Here is a 22,656-nt window from a genome sequence, read left to right on the forward strand (position 1 = left end):
TGGAAGAAGTAAGTGCATTCTTCTTAATTCCTAAAGTAAAGATTTAAGAAAATCACTGCAGGAGGGGGGCAAATTTTCAGCTTCAAAAACCATGCATGGGAAGAGATAATGTCTCAGTCTCAACCTGAATTGGTCACCTGCATGTGGCTCCCCCCCCCCCCCAAACACAAACCAAATGCTGGCCCTGGGATAACCAAAGGCAGCAGAATCCCAGATTAATGTTCAGCATTCAATCTGTGCTGTCCTGAGAACTCCTGAAACTATCAGAAGTCTCCAGGCTTTGATTTCTCAGTGGACAAACAAAGTCTAAAGACTCAAAGTACTAGTTCGCACATTCCGCCATTGACATTCTGTCAAGCACAACATAATTCACATTGAAATGCTTTTAAACCTTTGTAATGGTGAAAGATCTCTCATCACTAGAATCACAAAAGCTGATGTTCTGAAGTTGACAGTTTTAAAAATCATATCCTTTTCAGAGGATATGATATCCTGAAATCAAATTCTTTTCTGAGCTAATACATTGCAAGATACTTCCTAGGAAGGAGCAGTTCTTACCTCGAGGAAATATGCCTGGGTCCATGAAGGTGGCCATGCTGAAGTTGGCCAGCACAAAGAGGAAAACCACAGCATTGTAAATGGGGATGATTGGCGAGATGTACAAGCTGAGTCCTGGGCATCTGCATCAAAAACAAGGATGAACATCAGACTGACGATTGCCCTGCAATCTTTTTACTGAACATTTACTACATTCTGTTTCATCGTCAAGTAAAACCTTGAGATTTTTCCATTAATACAAAGCTGCTGAAGCAGCACATGGGAAAAGAATAACAGACTGTCAAGGACAGTATCCAAGGTGTACTATTGTTCATATACTACTATGCTTCCTTCAGTTATAATGCTACCAAGACAGCAAAGTGTTACTTGCTGAAACAAAATATATTGAATCTTGCAGTCCTATCAGAGATCATAAAAAAGTTAAATCAAAGAAACAGATTAAATGCTTTTTTGCAATTGTATCAATTTGGGATCCACAATCTCCAACAGGTATATAATAACATGATTACCTTAACATCTTGTCAAGGTTTTGTAACAAGGACAGAAAGGGAAGTGAGTTGAAAAGTTACTTCTGATTCTCAGGTGCCAGACTGACTGAGGTCTATTTCAAATTCCTATTCTTTCTGACAATCAAGAGCCTATTAATATTCCTAGTTATTCATAGCAGTAGTTATAACGCCACCAGTGATACTAAATTCCTACAGATCTCATTAATGTGCCTCTCCAGATGTTTTAGATATTGCAAAAAGTGAATGGTTTAAGCAAGAACAGGTGTCAAAGAACTGCAGGTAGGAAAGTTTTCAGATTCAAGTTTCATCTCCAGGCATGAACAGAGGGCTTTAAGACAGTCATTATCACTTAATTTCAATTCCACAGTTGCAAAATGAGGATACTACTATTGGCCTACCAGACACAGCATTTATGTCTGATAATGTACATGAGGTACATGAAATGTTTGGAAGGCTCAGGAAAAAAGCATAATATGCACATTAGTAAAGTTGATATTTTTTTATTCACAATGGCACATGGTTGTTAGTTTTAGATGGGTATAGCTCTCTACTCAGCATACACTGAATGGTCTATACAGATTGAAATTATATTTATGTAAATAAGAAAATACTACCAGTAATACTGGCTACTCAGACACTACTTGAGCACGAGTACATGCCCTACAAGATCAGAGTTTTGGACACAGTAAAAGTACACGAAAACAGACTTATCAAGAAAATGATGTAGCAAGAAGGGAGAAAAATCTAGCTTGTCTAACCAGAAAGACCATATACAGAACGGACACCATCCACATGAAACGTGCAATAATATACAATAAGCTAGGGAATGGGAAAAGTCTTTATGCCTTTAAAAGGGGATTGGACAAGTTTCTGGAGGAAAAATCCATTACAGGTTACAGGCCATAACCGGTATGTGCAACCTCCTGATTTTAGAAATGGGCTATGTCAGAATGCCAGGTGCAAGGGAGGGCACCAGGATGTAGGTCTTTTGTTGTCTTGTGTGTTCCCTAAGGCATCTGGTGGGCCACTGTGAGATACAGGAAGCTGGACCAGATGGGCCTATGGCCAGCTGTTTTTATGTTCTTATGTCTAAGCAAAAATATCTCAGATAAACAGATTAATAGATCACCTATTGTGATCGCTGAAATTTTTTAACGACTGCATGGATTTTCCATCTGTGGATCTCAACACTGGTCCCATGGACCCACAAAGCCAGACTTGACTCAACCTGAACCTTTGGAATCACCCTGGTCACCTCTGGAGGGTTTTTTGAAGCCCGTAGAGACCACAGGCCTCTTGGAGGCAAAAAAGTCACTTCTGGTTGTTCATTAAAACTGGAAGTGACTTTGCCTCCTTGAGGCATTCTGAAGCTCACAGAGGCAATGTGTGGGCACTATGGGATTCAGAGCAGCTCCAGTAGCATTTGGAGCTCAGGTGGACTCCAAAAACTGCAGATTTTGTTATGCACAATTTTCTGTATCTGCAAGGGGTCTGGGAACGGATCCCTCCCAAATACAGAGGCACCACCTGTAGAATAGAGTTGAAAGTATATTAGAACAAGCTCACCTTCATCTTTGATGAGGCACCAGACAAAATAGCTCTATATACCTAAACTGAAGGATGGAATAGCCTGTGGTCCAGGGTGCTACAGAAGAGCGTGCAGGCCCAGTAACGGCAAAATCTAAATATCAGACATCTCTTTAAGGCCTAGGAGGCGCTAGAAGAAATGCCAGGGGGAAGGGATTACAGCAATAAAGGATGTAAGCATGGGGAAATTTTTACATCTACATCAAAAAATTGTTATATGCTTCCTCACATTAAGTCACTTATCTGATCCCATATCTGAATGTTGATGTTACCAAGGTATAAAATCTTATTATGGACAGCTGTAGCCTTGCCAATGATGATGAAGTAGTACAAGAGTGCTTCCACCTAACATGCAATTAAATGTACTCACATTTTCACCTTAAGCCAAGTAAGGTAAGGGGCAACTAATCCATGCTGAATTAAGTTATTATATGCACCTATTCAGGCTTACTTTTTCTCTGTACTTACACAGGTGTACTTTTTCACTCTTAATATATGCCTATGAATGAAATCAGATTCTAATCTGCATTAATGAATATAAGTAGAGTGTTTGTTACTGTTCTGGAGTATGTTAATCAGAAGTAAAGGAACAGCGCAAGAACAAAAGGATCAAGCCCAGAGGCTACACCAACACATTAGGGCCCAATCCTATGGGCCTTAGCGCTGGCAGTATGCTTGTACCACCAGCTCTGGATGTCACAAACATGGCGTAAAGCATGTTTGTGGCACCCTGTGAGGTAGCAGCGTCAGGAGGGAGGTCTACGCTACCCAACCAGTGCCATAGAAGTGGCTCTGGTAACTGCCGGTGATAAGGTAAGTGCTGGCAGGCATGGGGGTGTGAAGTCCAACACAGAGCTTCTCAAGCCTGTGCCAGCGATTTAGCTGGCACAGACTTGAGTAGTCCCATTGCAGGGCCTTGGGCGTTACTCAGATAAAAAGAAAAATGTCCTCTTCCCCAAAATATCTCCTTCCCCCAGGGAGACCTCCCAGGACCCACAGGATACAGTAATTGCCATTTCAGCACTGCTGTAGCCTGCAGTGCCAGGAGGGATAGGATTAGGCTTACCATCAAGTCACAACTAAAAAAATTTTTTAGTTTTACCACTTTTCAGACACAAGGTCCTCAACATATCATCAGGACACAGCCCTGTTAGTTTTTTGTCAAGTTTATAGCCTGTAAACAATTTTTCTTGCCTATTTTGGCTTTCCTTGTGCTGCTGCTCCCGACAATATTTTTTCCTGCCATACAACTGCAGGCAGCAGCAACAGGCTGGCCAAGTTGGGGATCAGAGGCACTGTTTTGCAATAGTTCTGCTTCTTCCTAGCTGACAAATCCCAGATAGTGATGCTGAGGGATACCTCTTCAGCAACTTGGTCTTTACAGTGTGGGGAGTTACGGAGTTCTATTTTGTCCCCCATGCTTTTTAACATCTACATAAAACCGCTGGGGGCAATCAGGAATTTGGAGTGGGGTGTCACCAATATGCTGATGACACTCAGCTCTATCTCTCCTTGCCATCCTGTTCTAGGGAGGCGGTGCAAGTCCTGGAACACTGCCTGGAGGTGGCTGGGGTCTGGATGAGGGCCAATAGGTTGAGATTGAATCCAGAAAAGACAGAGGCCATCCTTGTCAGGAAATCCTCAATGCAGAGATACTAAGCCATTTGTTCATTTTGAATTGGGTCACATTCCCCCTGCAGGATTGGGTGCACAGTTTGGGAGTTGCTCCTGGATTCATAGCGCTCTCTCTCTCAAGGATGCAGTTGTGGCCAGGAATGTGTTTGTCCAGGTTCAGCTGATGCACCAGCTGCAGCCATACTTGAGTCGATTTGACCTGACCATGGAGGTTCATGCCTTAGTGACTTCAAGACTGGATTACTGTAATGTGCTCTATGTGGTACTGCTCTTGAAGACAGTTTGGAAGCTGCAATTAGTGCAGAATATGGCAGCCTGGATGGTTACTGGAGCTAGGCAGTCTGAATGTGTTGGACTGCTTCAGGGACTGTACTGGTTGCCCATTCATTTCTGGGGCCAATTCAAGGTGCTGGTATTGACCTTTAAAGACCTTCACGAATTGGGTCCAGGTTTTCTTCCATACCTTCTGGCCCAATTTCCAAGGTCATCTGAGGGGGCTCCCCTTCAAGTGCCACCTTTATCCCAAGTTAGAGGGATGGTGGCACGGGGCAAGCCTTCTCTGTAGTAGCACCACAACTATGGAATTCCCTACTGAGGGAATTCCCCATCCCTCATGGCTCAATGAGGACACAAAATGTTTGTTTGGTTGCGTGTGTGTGCAATGTGTCATCTTTCTGCTCCTTGTGCCTCTGTATGCCCTTATTTTGTTTTTATTTATTATCTTATTGTTGTCGAATATATTGTGGTATGTTTTTTGTTTAAAGCTTGAAACTTGGGCATCTGCTCTGGCAGAGGAAAGGCAGGGTATAAATCTTTTAAAGAAATAATAATAAACTCTAACACCTGAAGTGCTGATAGCATTCATGGAGGCCAACATCTGCCAATTGCATTTTTCCCCTCTATAACTGCGATTTTCAACCTTTCATCTCACAGCACACTAACAATAAAATTGTCAAGGCATACCATCAGTTTGACAATTGATTAGGCACATCATGCTGCCAGTGGGGGCTCACTTCCTCCAATGGCCCTGCTAATAAGTGACCCCCAAACTCTTGCACACTTGCAGAGCATTTTTGGTATACTGGTTGCTGATCAGGAAGCAACCCTGCATCATACTGGAGGGTCCATTACCTAGTGCATTCTCAAGGGGAAACTATCAGAAGCCAGCCTCTAAGAATGTCATTAGTGCTTCATGCCACCAAAGTTATTGCTGCTTGTAGAGATATGGGAAAAAAATACTTAAGCCACAACATAATCACCCACCTGATCAAAAATTCTAGATCACCAACAGTGACTGAGTAAGCTGAATTGTTGAACACTGCTAAAAATATAGATTAGATTTAAAGTCTGGCTTTTTATGAAGGATGTGGGCACCAGAGAATAAAAAAGATACAAGACTGCGTTAATGCAAGTGGTCACTATATGAAAGCCTCATCTGCAAGTCTGCACAGTGGGATGACAATAACTAGAAATCTCTATTAATTGATCCTTTTCATTATGCAAACTTCTAATTATATGCAATTATACCTGATCTTAAGATGGTGATTTGCTACAGGAGGTTTTTTAAAATCATCTTTGATATGTAAAATAGCAGAGATAAGCTGTTAAAAGATGGGTGCCACCAGAATTAAAGTTATTTTGCTTCATCATAATAAATGCATAGAACAGTAAACTCTTGCACAATTCCCTTGCGACAGTCATGGTGGCTAAACTGAATGTCAGTATTATTATTATTGTGGCAATGTGGAACTTACATACATTACACAATAGTGTATATTTTCCACCATCAGTGATATTCATGATTCAGGTTGTAAATTCACTCACTGCATTTGCTTCTAATCACATGACATAGTTGGAAGCAATAGCATAAAAATATGCCTACCAACAGTGCTTCTTCCCAACACAGGACCACCATCCCATAGCAGCTGCATGATATTCCAATACTGGCACAGTGCAACATGTCATGCTTCTGTGGTACCCTGAAAACTCTGTTAGTGCAATAAATCTTAATATTGGGTTACCTTCTTCTCCTTAGGGTATGGTACATATTACAACAGAGTTTCTAGTTACATGACTGCAAATTATTTCCAGAGAACATCCTTTCCTGTTTACAGTGTGGGTAAAAACAGAAAATGGCCCTGATTTACAAGTATTTAAAATATCCACATATGTCAAGCCTATGCCACAAACTCAGCATCATCTACAAGAAACCTCAATTTAGAAAAGGAACTTTTAATTTGGCATAAATCCAGAGTTATCATTTGCCAGTTGCCTCACCACAAGAAGCAAGAAAGTAATTCTCATTAACAACCAAGTGTAATGTGCACGACATTAAGTAGTTCTCCTTAAAGAACTGGCCCTTTAGTACAAGTGAGAAAGGAGCTGCTTGTATGGCTCATGTGGTGCTATACTGTTTTTCCAGGTTGCTGCACATGCTGCTGCTCTTACTGTATCTGTTGAGCTACTATACAGAAATATTCAGTTTTTCACCATGAAGCAAGCAATGACTTTCTTTGAAAAAAAATGACTGCGCTCTGCTTACATAAAAATGGAATTTTTAAAATGAAACAGATCAATCACACTTCAGTTACATAGCACTATTAAACTATTTCCAAGTTTAGCAGATTTTGTTCCAATCTGAGAACGACTTTCATCTCTTTCTTTCAGAATATCTTTATGTTCTCATAAAGATTTTTTTCATTTTAACTTCCACTGCTATTTAAAAATAGCAGAATTTCCGTTTCTACCAACCTTGGGAAACACTCTGGTTACCTCTCTCACTCATTTATGTCTGACATTAACAAGAACAGAATACGGTAAGCTAATCACTGACTACAGTTACAAACTATGGCTAGGTTCCAAAGAACTCACATGTATTTTAAGCTTAGTTTCCTGCTCTACTTCCCTCTAGACTAGAGCAGCGGTTCTATTTTTCATTACCCAGAACTATTCACACTCCTAAAAGGAGTCTCAGAGAGTCCTGTCAGCACACCTGTGGGGTGTAAGGGAGCACTGGTACATGTGTGGAGTGCTGCAGTATTGAGCCAACACCTTATACTGGCAAAGACCTGGAATAGAAGAAGGAAAGATAGCCATGAACAGGGAAGGCAGGATGAACAGATAAGCAAACTGGGCAGCAGGTAGATGGAGGCATAAAGTGCTCATGGAGCTCCTGTAGGGAACTCAGGGAGCCCCAGAGATTCTAGAAATGCACACTGAGTAACACTGCTCTAGATTATACAACTAAAGCTGACTTACATCGCTTTGGAGCTTTCCTCCTCCTCCAAACTCTACAAAGTAACCAATACAATCCAACTTTCTGCTATTACACCAATTTATTCAAACTTAAAATTTTTAATTTTGGTGTTAGATTTACAATGTTCTGGTTCCAGAACGCTGGTACATTTTAAGTCTTGTATCCATTCCAAGTACAAGAGACTTCCTAATCAGCCACATAAACTTCATGCATTACTTTAGCATTCACACTGTAATTATCAACTTTAAATTAAAAGACAGCTGTAACAATTAATACACGTCTTCCAAGGTCAGGCAAAGAGCTCTGCACATTCAATTTGTAGCTCATCCAATCTGCAGATAAGAAAATGTAACTTTATACTACTTTGCATTTTAATTGTTTTACTTTTGCAAGTCTCAGTGGGGGTCCTTTGAAGGCTGAAAGATGGCGTATAAGTAATTAAATCAAATCTTTAAAATATTTAAATGTTCATGTGCTACCATACCACACCACTGCTTTGGATATAAAGGTTAACATTGGTTCATTCACAACCCATCCACTCCCCCTCAACTCAGTGGAGACACAAGAACTTGGATTAGACAAGGGGCTAAAAAGGCCAATCTTTTTTTACAACCTAAACTTGGGATGGTGCATGCGAATAGGATTATATGTAAATATTCAAACAAATATTCCTGCACTGGGGTTGCACAGTAATAGGTGCACCACTATTAGTGCAAAGAATGGCACAACTGCCCCAAACAAGGTTTTTACTGTCCCAGGCAATGGAGGGACTATAGATGGTCTCAGGAACCACTCAGGTCTCAGGAGCACTATCATGGAGCGTCCAGTTCACAGCACAGTCAAAAACTTAATTTTTAATTACGTTAATTAAGTGATAATTAAATCATGCTAGCCTCTGGGTTCCTTTGAATTCTAAACTCATGTGAGTCCCACATACTCTGTGATACTACCAGTCATCTCCAAGACAAGACTGTCTTACTTTCGCCTCCTCAGGTGGGGGTGTGCTGGGAGGGTTAATTATCCCAGTACTTTTTGACCAAGTTGTGACTTATCGGGCAGGAGGTGTGGTCTCAGGGTTGAGCTGACACATTGCCTGAAAAAGCTAAGTAAGAACAGCTACTTGGAAGGGAGGCTGAGAGACTATGAGAGGACACTGGCATATCTTTGGAGGAGTCAACTGGCAAAAAATTGGATAACATCTTAGAAACAGTCTGAAGCTTGACTTGTAGCTGCCTGTGAGATCTTGGAGGGTGCAACAGTCAGCAGCCAGGATGATGACTGTACTATAAAGGGAACCATCTGGAGAAATGGGAGGGTTCTAGGAGATTTTCTCATGGAATAATACTTGTAAAAACCTCTTGGAAAATTAGGGTTTATGTTCAGTCTGCCTATGTAAACCACCTTGAGTTGATGTGAAAGGTGGAACATATAAATCTCTGGGGGCACTCCATGATAGTGGTTTCTGAGACCATGTATTCCACCCCCACTACCTGAGACATTAAAAGCCTTGGGTGGGGCAGGGGAGACATTCTTTACCTTCAGTTTACCCTCTGCTGGTATACTAGAATTGTTTAACCACTGGTGGTATAGTGACTATAAGCAATAAAAGCAAACTGCAGCAGAAGAGGAATAAGTTGTATCAGATCACTGGAGAACCAGTAGCATGAATTCTGTTATGTGGTCCTTTGGGTGACAGATGGTCACTACACTGGCTTCATGTTCACCTGGTTTCCTGCATTTCTTGTAGTGGGATGAAGTGGTCCATAAGCTTCTACTGGACTGTGCATAGGGAAAAGGTGGAGAGGGTATCCAATTTCAGGCAGTGGGTTGCACCCAAGAACAACAGGGGCAATGGGAATCTGAGCAATGGTGTGACTTTGACTTGCAACGCAGTCTGAACTGGCTCACTGAAAAGTGCCTGCGTATATCAAATATATGGGGGATGAAGAGGAATGAGAGGAAGGCTGTCAGTCTAGAACAAGGCAACTCAACTTCTCTCAGTTGGGGGAAGGTGCACACCCCTGGTTGTCAACCCTGACTGTGCACAGATGCAGACGTAATTAGCAGTGACGTGATGACATAATTGCCAATTACTTCTTCAAAGGAGAAGCTGGAACAGCATGGCAAGAAGACTGTAAAGCCACTGAAGCAGGAGGTGTCAATGGCTGGTGGCTACAGCAGGGCTTTTGAGAGCCTCACGGGCCACATGTTGGACCACACTGCTCTAGAAAGTGTGCAGCCATGCACCTCAGCTGTCAACGTACTAAGTACAATGCAGAATGGTTATTAACCAACGGCAATATAGAGTGCCTCAGACGAGAGCTGTATCCTAGTATTGGTACATATTAATATGCCATTAACACCCCTCATTGCTTAAAATAAAGTAACACAGCTTTGTCTTGGTGCAGAATCTCAAAAATTCAGGGAAGACGAGGACCACAACTGCATTCATTGAAGATACATAGGAATCAGCTATGTCAATGCGGGTACTTGTATGACAATCCACAAGGGAACATAAGTAAAAACTAGAGATTGGAGAATGTTAATATATATCCACTGACAGAAATACAATATTAATGAATCCTTTCCATAGAAAAGCCTGGGCTCAGGACCCAGCGGGCTTCCCGTTTGAAGGCGCCAGTGTAATACCCTAATCTGCTTTGCTGCTGGGAGTTTAATCCCACAGATTTAGGGCAGCATCTGTCCCTCTTTCCCCAATCAGAGCAGTCAGAGAAACAGATGGATTTAGGCAGCAGGAGCAAAGGGCTCGGAATGGAAGTGCATAGTTTCTTCAACAGAACAACAGATGGAGCGAGTCAAGATAGCAGGCTCTAAATGCACTAAGGGTGCAGATTCTAGATTAACAATGGGGGTAAGGCATCCCTCCCCATGCATTCTCCTCACCATTACCAGAATATCCATAAGAAATCAACAGCCATTTCCACTACTTTTATTTGTGGGTTAGTGGGAGCATAGCCTTAATCTCTTAAACAAGGCAAAACAGAGACAATAACAGAAGCTAAAAACTGACTCAAACTTCATCTACTGGCACAAGAATTACTAATGAATCTCATTATAAGAATGGTGGGGCAGTGACTCAAGACCAGAAGACAGACACTCTAAAATAGGTGTACTCCGCCCAGTATCCATGGATTCAGCATCTGCAGTTACAGAGGACGCCCTTTAAAAAGGTGGGGGGAAGTCAGAAATAGTTCTTCCTACTGGTACAGTGAAACTGCTGCATTTTGAGGATTGTCGACAGTCTTCCCAGAGGCCTGCAGTCTCTTCCTGGTCACAGGAGGCTCCTTCCTTCATCCTATGTTGCCCCAGAATGCATCAGAGATGGATCACAATACATTCTGGAACAACACTGGGTGAAGGGAAGAACCTTGCACAACCAGGAAGAGGCTGCAGGCAGCTCAGGAGATTGCTTGCAGCCCTCAAAATGCAGCAGTTTCACTGCACAAGGGTAGTAAAAACAATTTCTGACTTTCCCCACTTTTCCTACCTTTTAAAAGGATGTCCTCGGTACCTGCTGATTCACGGTATCTGCAGAGGGGTCTGGAACAGAAAACCCATGGATAAGGGGGTAGGCCTGTACTGTTGTGTTCTGAACAACATTAGGCATTGCAAATAGCTATACTACAAAATCTGGAAAGAAAAGCAATGCGTACAGAAAACTCCTGTATAATGAGAACAAATACCAAACACTTTTGGATAAACCACTAGATGAGAGTAACCCCTTTCAACATGGTAAGAAACTTCTCTTCACACTGTTTCTTTCTGCCTAGGTACTGTAGTGATATGCAGTCAGTCCGTTACTTGACTGTTTGATCCATTAATCAAAAGTGGATGCAGCCCAACATCATTAACTGTAAGAAGCTCCACAGAAAACAGTTTCAGGCCAGACAAAAGCATAGAAGTAACCTGCTTTCTTAGATAATTCTATCCTTTTGTCTGGCTTGAGACTGCTTTATGTTGGGCTTCTTTTTTTCTTATTTTTCCTGCTTACTGAGGACAGGACAGAAGGACCTGATATGGCTACAGTATGGGTAGCAGCATGAAAATACTTCATGATTTTGTAACTTAATCTTTCCTGTATAGACATGGCAGGGCAGACATCCAAAAGCCCAAATCCAATGCACATCCAGCAGGAGAAGTGTGTGTATATGGTTTACTCACCATTCAGAAGAAGTTACTGTGTACACCTTACTGTACTGAGAAAGACTTCCACAGTGGGGGAAAAAAATGAAAGGGAGTAAGAGAAACAGAATAAAGATGGTGGTGGCAAAATGAAAAATAATCAGAGTATGTAAACATGCAGGTGCTGAGAGGCCCCACCCTCATCGAGGTGGTGATAGCATACAGAGAAGTAGTCAGGCAGGAACTTTCATGGCCTATCCCAGTAATTAACTCAATTTATTCTCTCTCACTCTCTCCTTACATAAAACAAAATGAAGCCAGTATCTAGGTCAGAATTTCTCTCAACTATTCAATACAAAGCCATGCCCAATTCATTTTTATGTCCCCTGTTGCAACTGAAGGAAAAAGGAGAGGTGGTGACTCATTCACAATTCCACACCCATTAGTGAACTTTTCCAAGCCTCCAGCTATACTAGTAAAGTTTCAAAATTACTATAGTTGTTGCAGAGATAGCAACAACATAAAGCAAGGGTCTCCAAACCCCGGCCCAAGGGCCAGATGCAGCCCACAGCAAGCCTCTTTCCGGCCCACAGCCAACCTTTTGTCCCCTGAAAGCCTTTGGCTCACTCAACTGAACATGATTGGAGCTGTGCTCTGATTGTGTCTGGAGGGTGTTCTGAGGGCCAGAGAAGTTGAATGAATGAGCCCATTCATTCATTCACTCATCTAAGTTCCATCTCTCAATTTATTTATTTAAATTTTATATTTAAATTTTTTTTCCAGCCCTCCACACCACGCCAGATATTTGATGCGGCCCTCTGGCCAAAAAGTTTGGAGACCCCTGACATAAGGGAATAGGATATAGCTCCTCTCGAGGGATATGAATGTGTCTAAAGGCGTTATGACTGATTATGCCAGTCAGAATGGGTGACTTTTGCCAATTTACTGTCTCCCTTCAACTTCTCATATATAGGTTGGGAAAGGGACTCGTTCCTTGGAGATGCTATAAAAATAATGCCATTTTGCTCTTGTGGGTCAAGGAAGAATTCTTCAGAGAACCAAAAGGATCAGAACCGCCTGCTTACAAGCAAATAAACTGAGAAATGCACTTATCCATACAAAAAGAAATGTGAACATGCAATCAAGACAAGACAAATCTACTGTAGATACTTATCTGTATGTTAAAAATTAGGTCTGAAAATTGACCCTGAAAACCTGGGTCAACTTATCCACAGGGTCAAACTACTCCAAGTGGGAGCAACTGAGCTGAGCACTAAAAGACACAGCGGAAGACCTGCTGGGCTGCTTCCTGGGTTGCTTCTTGCAATGCTTGCAGTACCCTAAGCCGGTTTCCCTAGCAGTGGCAGCAGCAGCAGCAGCAACACTTGACTCTTGCCTGGCATGAGAGGCAGCCCCACAGCTTGCTGCAGCTCCTGTTACCTGGGACGAGAAACTTGGCCACTCGCCATAGCTACTTGTCCCTGTGGTGTTCCAGCAGCCAGACCAGAACTTATGTAGGGCAGACAGGACAGTGGTTCTCCACACTGGCTGGCACCCCACCTCCATGCTCCACCCTCCCCTGTTGCTTGTTCCACCATGCTCTATTACTGGCTTTGTGACTCACTCACTCACTCTATGCACATACACAAACTTTTACACATGCACCCATCAGTGTTTACTGAGCTCCACAGAGCAAGCACCCACTACAGCCAGCCATCGGCAAGGTTTGTGCCATCTCTAGACACCGACCTGCCTCTTTTCCCAACAGGAGCTTGAAATTCCCTGGGATCTCAGTGTTCCAATTCATATGGGTTGGTGTTGCTACAACCTGCTTGAGCTGTTGCTGCCGCTGCCGCCACAGCCATCAGCAGCACACATCTCCTGGGCCACCACCCTGCACAACTTTCCATTTGTCTTGCCAGCCAGGAAGAGCAGCCATGAATAATGTGAAATGTGTAATCTATATACTAACAGCAAACTCAGATGCTTATCATATTGCAAGCAAAATAAGGTCAATTCCAAGAAAGTTTCCTACCGACTCAGAGGATTGCAGAAGTATGTATATCCGTGAAGAAAAAGTACAGGCAACCCACACAAAATAGCCTGATGTAAACTGGACATACTCAGCCAAAGAAATTTTACACAGCCTGTCAACACCACCTCCCTCTTCCAGAGGTGGGGAGCTCCAGTTCAGGGAACTTACAAAGTTATTCAACATATCTGCACAGACAGTCCACCACCCCTTATCCTCTTCCAGGGGTCCCTTATATTCCTCTGGGGTCTGCACCCTTCCATCTTTTATTCCTCCTCTCATCTGGCTCTGGTTCCCACCCTGATAGCCCTTTCTGTCTGGCTCTTCTTTTCTTTTCACTCTCTTGCCCTCCTCATTGCTGGGGAGACCCTTTAAAGGACCAGTACCAGTCTCTACCCTGAGATCAGCTGCCACTCATCAGTCCATTCATCCTACAGCTGGTGTGGGCAACAGCTAGTGATGTCACCGGGTGCCACTACACAGCTGGCTGGCACAGCTGCCTACTCCACCATCCAGCTGATCAGTAGGGTCATGTGTTCAGCAGGGATGCATGCACCACTTTCCAGACACTTGGCAGAACTCTCTTCCCTCCTTGCCTCCTCATGGGGCCTGGTCAGGACTCACACAGATACAGGGAACATACGACAGGAGAAGACAATGGCATGAGAGAACCAGCCTGTTTGAGCTTGTCCCAGCTGGAGCCGGACATTAGGACAAATGCAACATCCTCTTGCAGGTCCTTGTCTATAGAGTCGTTTCAAACCCCCCCCCCCCAATGGATACCAGAATCCACATTTAAAGCCTTTTTTAGAAGTGCCAAAATCAGAGTTTCTACCTTTTTGTGACCAAACTGTGCAATTTCCAAGCCTGCAGAGCTTGTCAGGGTCCTGGGGGGAGTACCCCCTAGGTAGCTACCCTGCTGCCACCAGCCCACAAACCAGATCCCTAGAGGGATTCCCTGGGCTAAATCTCTCTCCTTGTAAATAGTTTAACAGGTTATCTTTAATTCCTCTCTTTTACAGTGTGTAAAGGGAGAGTAAGGATTCCCAGATACCTCAATGAGACCCAAAAAGGAATAAGAAACACAGAGTTTATTAAGAACTTTGCATAGGAACTGCCTGCACTGGCTGCTCTTTAAACAAAGCAGGAAATGCTTTGGGATCACATTGGGATCACTCCCAGCACACTCTGAATTTCCTTTTTTGCTTAAGGAGTCCATGCGGAAGAAAGAGCAAGACTGCAGTGTTCCAATCCTTGGAGCTCAGAGGTCTGGTCTCTTTCCTTCTTGGTGGAAGGAAAAAAGTGGGAACGAAATGGGTCAGAACATTGGGTTTTAAGCATCTGAATACCACAATCTTGCTCCTTCCTCTGTGAGAGCTCTTTAAATGAAAGAAGAATCACAAGGCACACTGGGAGCGAACCCAGCACACCTGACAGTTCCTGCTTTGTTTAAAACAGCCTGCACAGAAGGGGAGGAAAGGTGGATCAATCCTGACTTGAGGAAGGTCCAGTGAAGACCAATTGCCCCTCCTCCTGGTCCCTCCCCCAACTCTCCAATGACTGGTGGTCTTGGCAGTAATTCCCTAAATCTGAAGATGCTGCTTCTGAATGCCAGGTCACTGAATAATAAAACCCACACCATCTGGGACTTAATCCAGTATGAAGATGCCAACCTGGTATGTATCACAGAGACCTGGTTGGATGAGGGAGGAGGGGTAGGTCTTTCCTAGCTCCATCCACCAGGTTTCCAGGTGTTGCAGCAGCCACAACTGCAGGGCCAGAGAAGGGGAGTTACAATGGTCTATTGTGAATTAATCTCCCTTTTTAGGTACCCTGTTCAGCAGTTTGCTGGGTTCAAGTGCCTGTATGTGTTGAGAGGGACAGACAGGATTGGGATTCTACTTGTGTACTGCCCCAACAATCTCTCTACCTGCGCTGACAGGGTAGCACTGCTCCCACCCCGCCTATTAATGCTAGGCAGCTTCAATGTTCACGCTGAGGCCCCTGGGGTTCGTGCAACTCAGGATTTCATGGCCAACCATGGGCCTGTCCCAGAAGATCATGGCTCCAAAGCACAAGGCAGAACATGTGCTGTATCTGGTGTTTACAGCTGACCAATGAGGTCATGATCTGAACATGGAGGAGATTAAGATCATTCTGTTGTGATGGACAGATCACTTTCTGATAAGGTTGAGCCTTGCAGCAACTTCTTAGGCTTGTTGCACCTAGGCTTCTTAGGCTACAGTCATGCACCACTTAACAGGGATTGGTACCATGATCCCTGTCAAGCAGTGCTTGACACAATCTGGTACCTCCACAGGGAAGGGGATGCTCCCCTCACCTCCAGAGATTGTGTGAGCTTCCCAGAGGCAGCGCGTCTGCTCACTGCCTCTGTGGAGCTCAGAGTGAGGGAAATTACATCTCTCATGCAACTTCTGGTTTACAGAGGAAATGTGAACATGTGCTGCCTCTGGGAGGCTCAGACAACCCTCAGGAGGGGAGAGGAGCAGAGCTCCCCTCGCCTTCTGAGGGTTGAGGTGTGTGCCCCGATGACCACGTGCCACGTGGTCAACCGTTATGTGATGCTGGTGTAAGCCGGAAGGTCACAAAGTGGCACACTCCTGTACACTGTACGGCCTGCTCCCAGATGCTAATGGATCCTGATGGTTTCCTGAGGGCTCTGGGAGATTTTCTAGCTGCCAACTCACCTGAAGCCCTGAATGATCTCTGGAACAGGAAAATGGGCAGGGCAGTGGATGAGATCGCAACCCCTGCCACAGACTCAGAGTGGCTCCTTGGTTTACTAAGAAGCTGTGAATGATGAAGCGGCAGGAAGACATCTAGAATGATGGTGGCGGAAAATTCATGCAGAGTCCAACTAAACACAGATTAGAGCTCATTATAGAGCCTATTGCTATAACAGTGGTAGTGATAGCGGCGAACGGAATCTTCTCCAATACCATTGCATCTGCAGATAATCATCGAGTGGAATTGCTCCATGTTATGTAAAGCTTACTCCACCAGGATTACAGATCAAGAGTAATACATGGTAGCCAGCTGTGACATGTTTGCAAAGCACTTTGCAAATACAACTGCTTACATTCATCACAACCTAGATGTCAGTGACAATGTCTGATGATGTCCCCTTTGTGTCTGCTACTCCAGTTTTGTGAGATTCTTTTCAGTCTGAGGCTGAGGATAGGCTCCTTTGGAGTGTGAGGCCATCTGCTTGCCTGCTTGACCCTTGGCCAGTTTGGCTTATTAGATCTGCCCAGGAGGGGTTGACCGAGTGGACAGGGATGGTGGTCAATTCCTCCTTAATGAAGGCAGTGGTGTCACTTGCTTGAAGTGGGCAGTGGTTTGATCTCTTCTGAAAATGCCCTCCTTTGCAAGATGATCAAGCAGGTGGCAATGTCTCAACTCCAGAGGGTTCTGGATGAAGTGGATTATCTGGATTCAGGTTGGGCTTTGGGACAGAAACGGTCTTGCTCGCCTTGGTGAATGACCTGCACCGGGGACTGGACAGGGGGAGTGCATCTCTGTTAGCCCTGCTAACAGCTGTTTTGGACACTATCGACCATGGTGTTCTTCTGGGGCAAGTGGCCAAGTTTGGGTTGGGGAAATCGTGCAGCAGTGGTTCCACTCATATTCGGCAGATAGGTCCAAGGTGGTAGTGCCGGAGGATACCTGTTTGACACCCTGGCCCTTGAGGTGCAGGATGCAAAGTTCAATCCTGCCCCCTATGCTATTTAACAACTACATGAAACCACTGGGAGAGGACATACAGTGATTTGGAGTGGGGTGCCATCAGTATGCGGATGACACCCAGCTCTCTCCACCATAGTCCAGGGCAGCTGTTGAGACCCTGGAGTGCTGCCTGGGGGCAGTTGGGACCTGGATTAGGGCTAACAAGCAGAGGTTCAAAGCAGACATGACACAGGTTCTTCTAGTTCAGAAATCCATGATGCACATGCTAGGGTACTGTCCTGTGCTGAATGGGATTGCACTGAGGGAGCAGGCCTGCAGCTTGTGGGTCTGCCTGGATTCACAGCTGCTCCTGGATTCCCAGGTGGTGGCTGTGGCCAGGGGGGAGGGGCTTTTACCAGCTTTGGATGGTGTGCAAGCTGCAACTGTACTTGGATCATGTGGATCTGGCCATGGTGATCCATGCCGCGGTGACATCAAAGTTAGGTTATTGTAATGAGCTCTAATTGGGGCTGCCTTTGAAGATGTTTCAGAAACTGCAGTTAGTGCAGAATGCAGCAATTCACTTAGTCACTAGAGGTAAGTGGTTCAAATCTGTTGGGCCACTTCAACAGCTACATTGTCAATTCATTTCCGGGCCCAATTCAAGATGGTGATTTTTGAGCTTTAGTCCTGGGCCTGTCTCAGGGCCAGGCTTAGGGCCAGGTATTTGAGAGGCCGGCTACTACTATACAAATTGGTTCATCACATCAGGTAATCAGAGAAGGCCCTCTTGCAAGTGCCATCACCTAGGGAGGTGCAAGGAGTGGCAGCAAGAAATAGGACCTTCTCAGTAGTGGCACCAACCGCATGGAACTCCCAATCAATTTACAAACCGCTCCCTCCTTGAAAGACTTTCTGACAAGGCCTGAAGACATTACAGAACAATGGAGGAGGAATGGGAGAAGCATCAACAACAAGCACATCCTAGGACACACTCAATGTTTGCCTTTTGAGAGAAGTTGTCCACCATTCCTGACTTTCTCAGGAAGGAAATCTCCGCTTGGCTACCAGGAAGACAAAGAAGAGATTTGAAAACCACTGCTGTAGAGCACTGCAATTAAGCTCCATATAAGTACATTTTAATTTCCTCTCTCCCCTCCACAGCAGCCCCTGTGCCACCTGACAAGCTGTTTCAAAGTTCTGCAGTTTGACTCAATGTGGGAAGCTTAGGTTAAGACAACCAAGTCAGAAACACTGAATGTATGAGAAAACATTCAGAACTGCAGTTCATCATATCACATGAGAAATTTTTAATTGAAAAATTCAGCAGTCTTCCAGTGGCAACAGTGACAAAAACATGGACACAAGTAATTCATCCACTCCAGGTAAATTGAAGTCTCAAAATAAAAAGCCATATTACTGGACAATACTGTTCTAGTCACAAAGACAACAAAAGTACCCATTACAATGGATGATCTCTCTTCCTCCTCAGTGACTAAAGTCTCAAAAGTGGTGGAACTAGTTTCCTGAATTATAATACAGTCTCCTCCATTTAGAAAGATGCAATATTATCAATGGCTTGGTTATTCCATTGCACATTCCAGACATTATGTATCAGCAAGTGCCACATCCAGAAAGCATAAAACTTCTGGTACCCTCTTTCAGAAACACTCATCTGCACCTTAAAATATTTACAATCGCCCTTATCAGAAATGGCTAGTGATTCAAGCAGGCAAGCCACTGAAGACCACTCTACAGGCAGTGAACTTTAGATTTATAATACAAAGCAGGACAAGGACTCAAAATCATTTTGACTGGGAAGACAGAAGTAGAAATACACAATACTTACCGAGTGCAATTTTTCCTGTTCAGAATACCCACACCCAAATTCATAAGAGCATAAGCCCCACTGGATCAGGCCAGACCCATCTAGTCCAGCTTCCTGTATCTCATAGCGGCCCCACCAAATGCCCCAGGGAGCACACCTGATAACAGTCCTGCATCCTGGTGCCCTCCCTTGCATCTGACATAGCCCATTTCTAAAATCAGGAGGTTGCACATACACATCATGGCTTGTAACCCATAATGGATTTTTCCTCCAGAAACTTGTCCAATCCCCTTTTAAAGGCATCCAGGCCAGATGCCGTCACCGCATCCTGTGGCAAGGAGTTCCACAGACCAACCACACGCTAAGTAAAGAAATATTTTCTTTTGTCTGTTCTAACTCTCCCAACACTCAATTTTAGTGGATGTCCCCTGGTTCTGATGTTATGTGAGAGCGTAAAGAGCATCTCTCTATCCACTTTATCCTTTCCATGCATAATTTTGTATGTCTCAATCATGTCCCCCCTCAAGTGTCTCTTTTCTAGGCTGAAGAGGCCCAAACGCCGTAGCCTTTCCTCATAAGGAAGGTGCCCCAGCCCAGCAGTTGCTCTCTTTTGCACCTTTTCCATTTCCACTATATCCTTTTTGAGATGTGGCAACCAGAACTGGACACAATACTCCAGGTGTGGCCTTACCATCGATTTGTACAACAGCATTATAATATTAGCAGTTTTGTTCTCAATATCTTTTCTAATGATCCCAAGCATAGAATTGGCCTTCTTCACTGCCGCCGCACATTGGGTCGGCACCTTCATCAAGCTGTCCACCACCACCCCAAGATCTCTCTCCTAATCTGTCACAGATAGCTCAGAACCCATTAGCCTATATGTGAAGTTTTGATTTTTTGCCCCAATGTGCATGACTTTACACTTACTTACACTGAAACGCATCTGCCATTTTGCTGCCCATTCTGCCAGTTTGGAGAGATCATGTTCACCTACTTAAATCAGAAGGCCAGTGCCAAAGTTCAGCAAAGTTGGGTAAGTGTAGAAGGCTTCCCTAGGCACCAACACACCCTGCTCTGCCCTAACCAGGACACTCGAGGAGACATTCTAAAAGTGGAGCAATGTTTCCATTTCTAGTGCACCATGGTCAAGGGCCAAACAGATAGTGGAAAGGGAGCCCTGGAAAGTAGGTAAACCTTCCAGAAAGCCCCCTACCTCACACTTGCTCCCTTTACAGAGCCTCCCTTGACACTGTGTAGGTAGCTCTGCACAGTCAAGATTTAATGGAAAAACATCTATCTAGGAGATTCTAGAAGGAATCTATCTAGAGGAGACGGAATTTGATAAAATATTTCTATCAAATGAGGAACATTATATTAAGAGGTACCCACAATGCCCCTCCCCCCGCACCCTCCGCCTCCCTGCATTACAATCTCTACGCATGAACTGGAGGTTGTCCATGACTTTGTGTACCTTGGCTCAACAATCTCTGACACTCTTTCTCTCGATACTGAGCTAAACAAATACATCGGTAAAGCAGCTACCACATTTTCCAGACTCACAAAGAGAGTCTGGTCCAACAAGAAGCTGACAGAACATACCAAGATCCAGGTCTACAGAGCTTGCGTCCTGAGTACACTTCTGTACTGCAGCAAGTCATGGACTCTCCGCTCACAACAGGAGAGGAAACTGAACGCTTTCCACATGCGCTGCCTCCGGCACATTCTCGGCATCACCTGGCAGGACAAAGTTCCTAACAACACAGTCCTGGAATGTGCTGGAATTCCTAGCATGTATGCACTGCTGAAACAGAGACGCCTGCGTTGGCTTGGTCATGTCGTGAGAATGGATGATGGCCGGTCCCAAAGGATCTCCTCTATGGAGAACTCGTGCAAGGAAAGCGCCCTACAGGTAGACCACAGCTGCAATACAAGGACATCTGCAAGAGGGATCTGAAGACCTTAGGGATGGACCTCAACAAGTGGGAAACCCTGGCCTCTGAGCCAGGGTTTAAAAATTTATCTGGCTTCTAAATCAAAAGCAAATTTGTTAAAGCCAGTATTGAAAGTAAATATTATAGATATCTGGAAGAACATACATACATATGCAAAAAAAATTTCAATTTTGGAAAAAACATTGAGATGAAGCGAAACCTTCTGGAATTATGCTACTATTTCAACAACTTCGTTAGCTCCTTGTACAATGCAGCTAGTCAGTTTCAATGCTATCAGAAATTCCACAGTACAAAAATCACAGTTGATTGAATTATATTGGTGAAACTGAGTATATTCCTCACTTCTATTGCTTAAACTTTCCCTCAGAGCAATCAAGAAAAAAACCACTAATTCAGCTAAATCACATATCCTGATGCCTCTCCTAATTAAGTCCATAAATTAAATGGACTTCTTGGCCTGACAATGTAATTCCTAGGCTAGGTCCTTGATGAGCACATAGGAGGTACGGCTGGTGAAGTGTAAAGATGCTAAAGACAACCAGCATGGGTCATGTAATTATGGAACTGCTAAGAATACGCACATGCTCCAAGAACAATCTACAGTCTCATGCCCTAAAGCAGAAAACCAAAAACTAAATAAGAGCTTGAGGTTATTCAAACAAGTCTACTTAAGACTCTGTAGAACTATGCATTTTGTTTTTCCAGAAACTATATAAAAACTGCCCCACTGACACGCAATATAAGCAACCCTGCAATAAAACTAGACTGCCACTAACAAACCTGCTGCAGGTTGTTTAAAACTACTACCAGTTTGAGTTGCCCTCACTTGCTCAAAGGCTGAAGCAGTAAAATAAAGACTATGCTTACACAAATATTCATCTCTCTGCAACTCCTACTAGAAAGAAAAGAAGCAGCTTGTCAGACCAAAAAAGGACACTTATGTTAGTCAAGAAAGCCTATTTCAATGTCAGAATTCCAAGAACATTACAAAATATTAAAGAATTGCTCCCATCCCCATCTTCCTTCCCTCAAAAGGAAGAGGGATTGTGGGCCTCTTAGAAAAAGGGCCAGTTCACATATATATGTCCATCACTGGAGGTCTGCAGCTTCACTTCATGGCTTGCATATGTTTATTAGGAACCACAGATCTAATGTTATCTTTCATATCACCTCAAATGATATGCATCAATGGATTAAGTTCACACAGTACCAAGTACTGTTCTCATCACTTGATTAAACAAATGTCATGCATACGTAAACTAGTTATCTTGAAAAGAGCCCAAAGTTGCCTTTACATCTTCTCTTAGCACCACACCTATTACTTCTGAAAGAAGCTAGTATTCTCCCACACCCACTTCACAACCTGTGATAATGCAACCATATATACATATCCATATGAGATAAATGACAAATATTTAAAAGTAGTATACTTCAGTCAACGTATTTTAACAAATCTTGGTAAGAGT

At 43.8% G+C, this 22,656-nt stretch overlaps 1 protein-coding gene across 1 annotated transcript in view; it reads right to left on the minus strand.

Moving 5' to 3' along the window:
* ZDHHC5 (zinc finger DHHC-type palmitoyltransferase 5) overlaps positions 1–22,656 on the minus strand; it is a 54,536-nt gene that overhangs the window by 10,990 nt on the left and 20,890 nt on the right. The window contains exon 3 of the mRNA XM_066611368.1: positions 559–680. Within this exon, the coding sequence (XP_066467465.1) occupies positions 559–680 (122 nt within the window). The remainder of the gene's footprint in view (positions 1–558; positions 681–22,656) is intronic.

The sequence above is a fragment of the Tiliqua scincoides genome, chromosome 1 (assembly GCF_035046505.1).
Source record: "Tiliqua scincoides isolate rTilSci1 chromosome 1, rTilSci1.hap2, whole genome shotgun sequence".
NCBI classification, from domain to species: Eukaryota; Metazoa; Chordata; class Lepidosauria; order Squamata; family Scincidae; genus Tiliqua; species Tiliqua scincoides.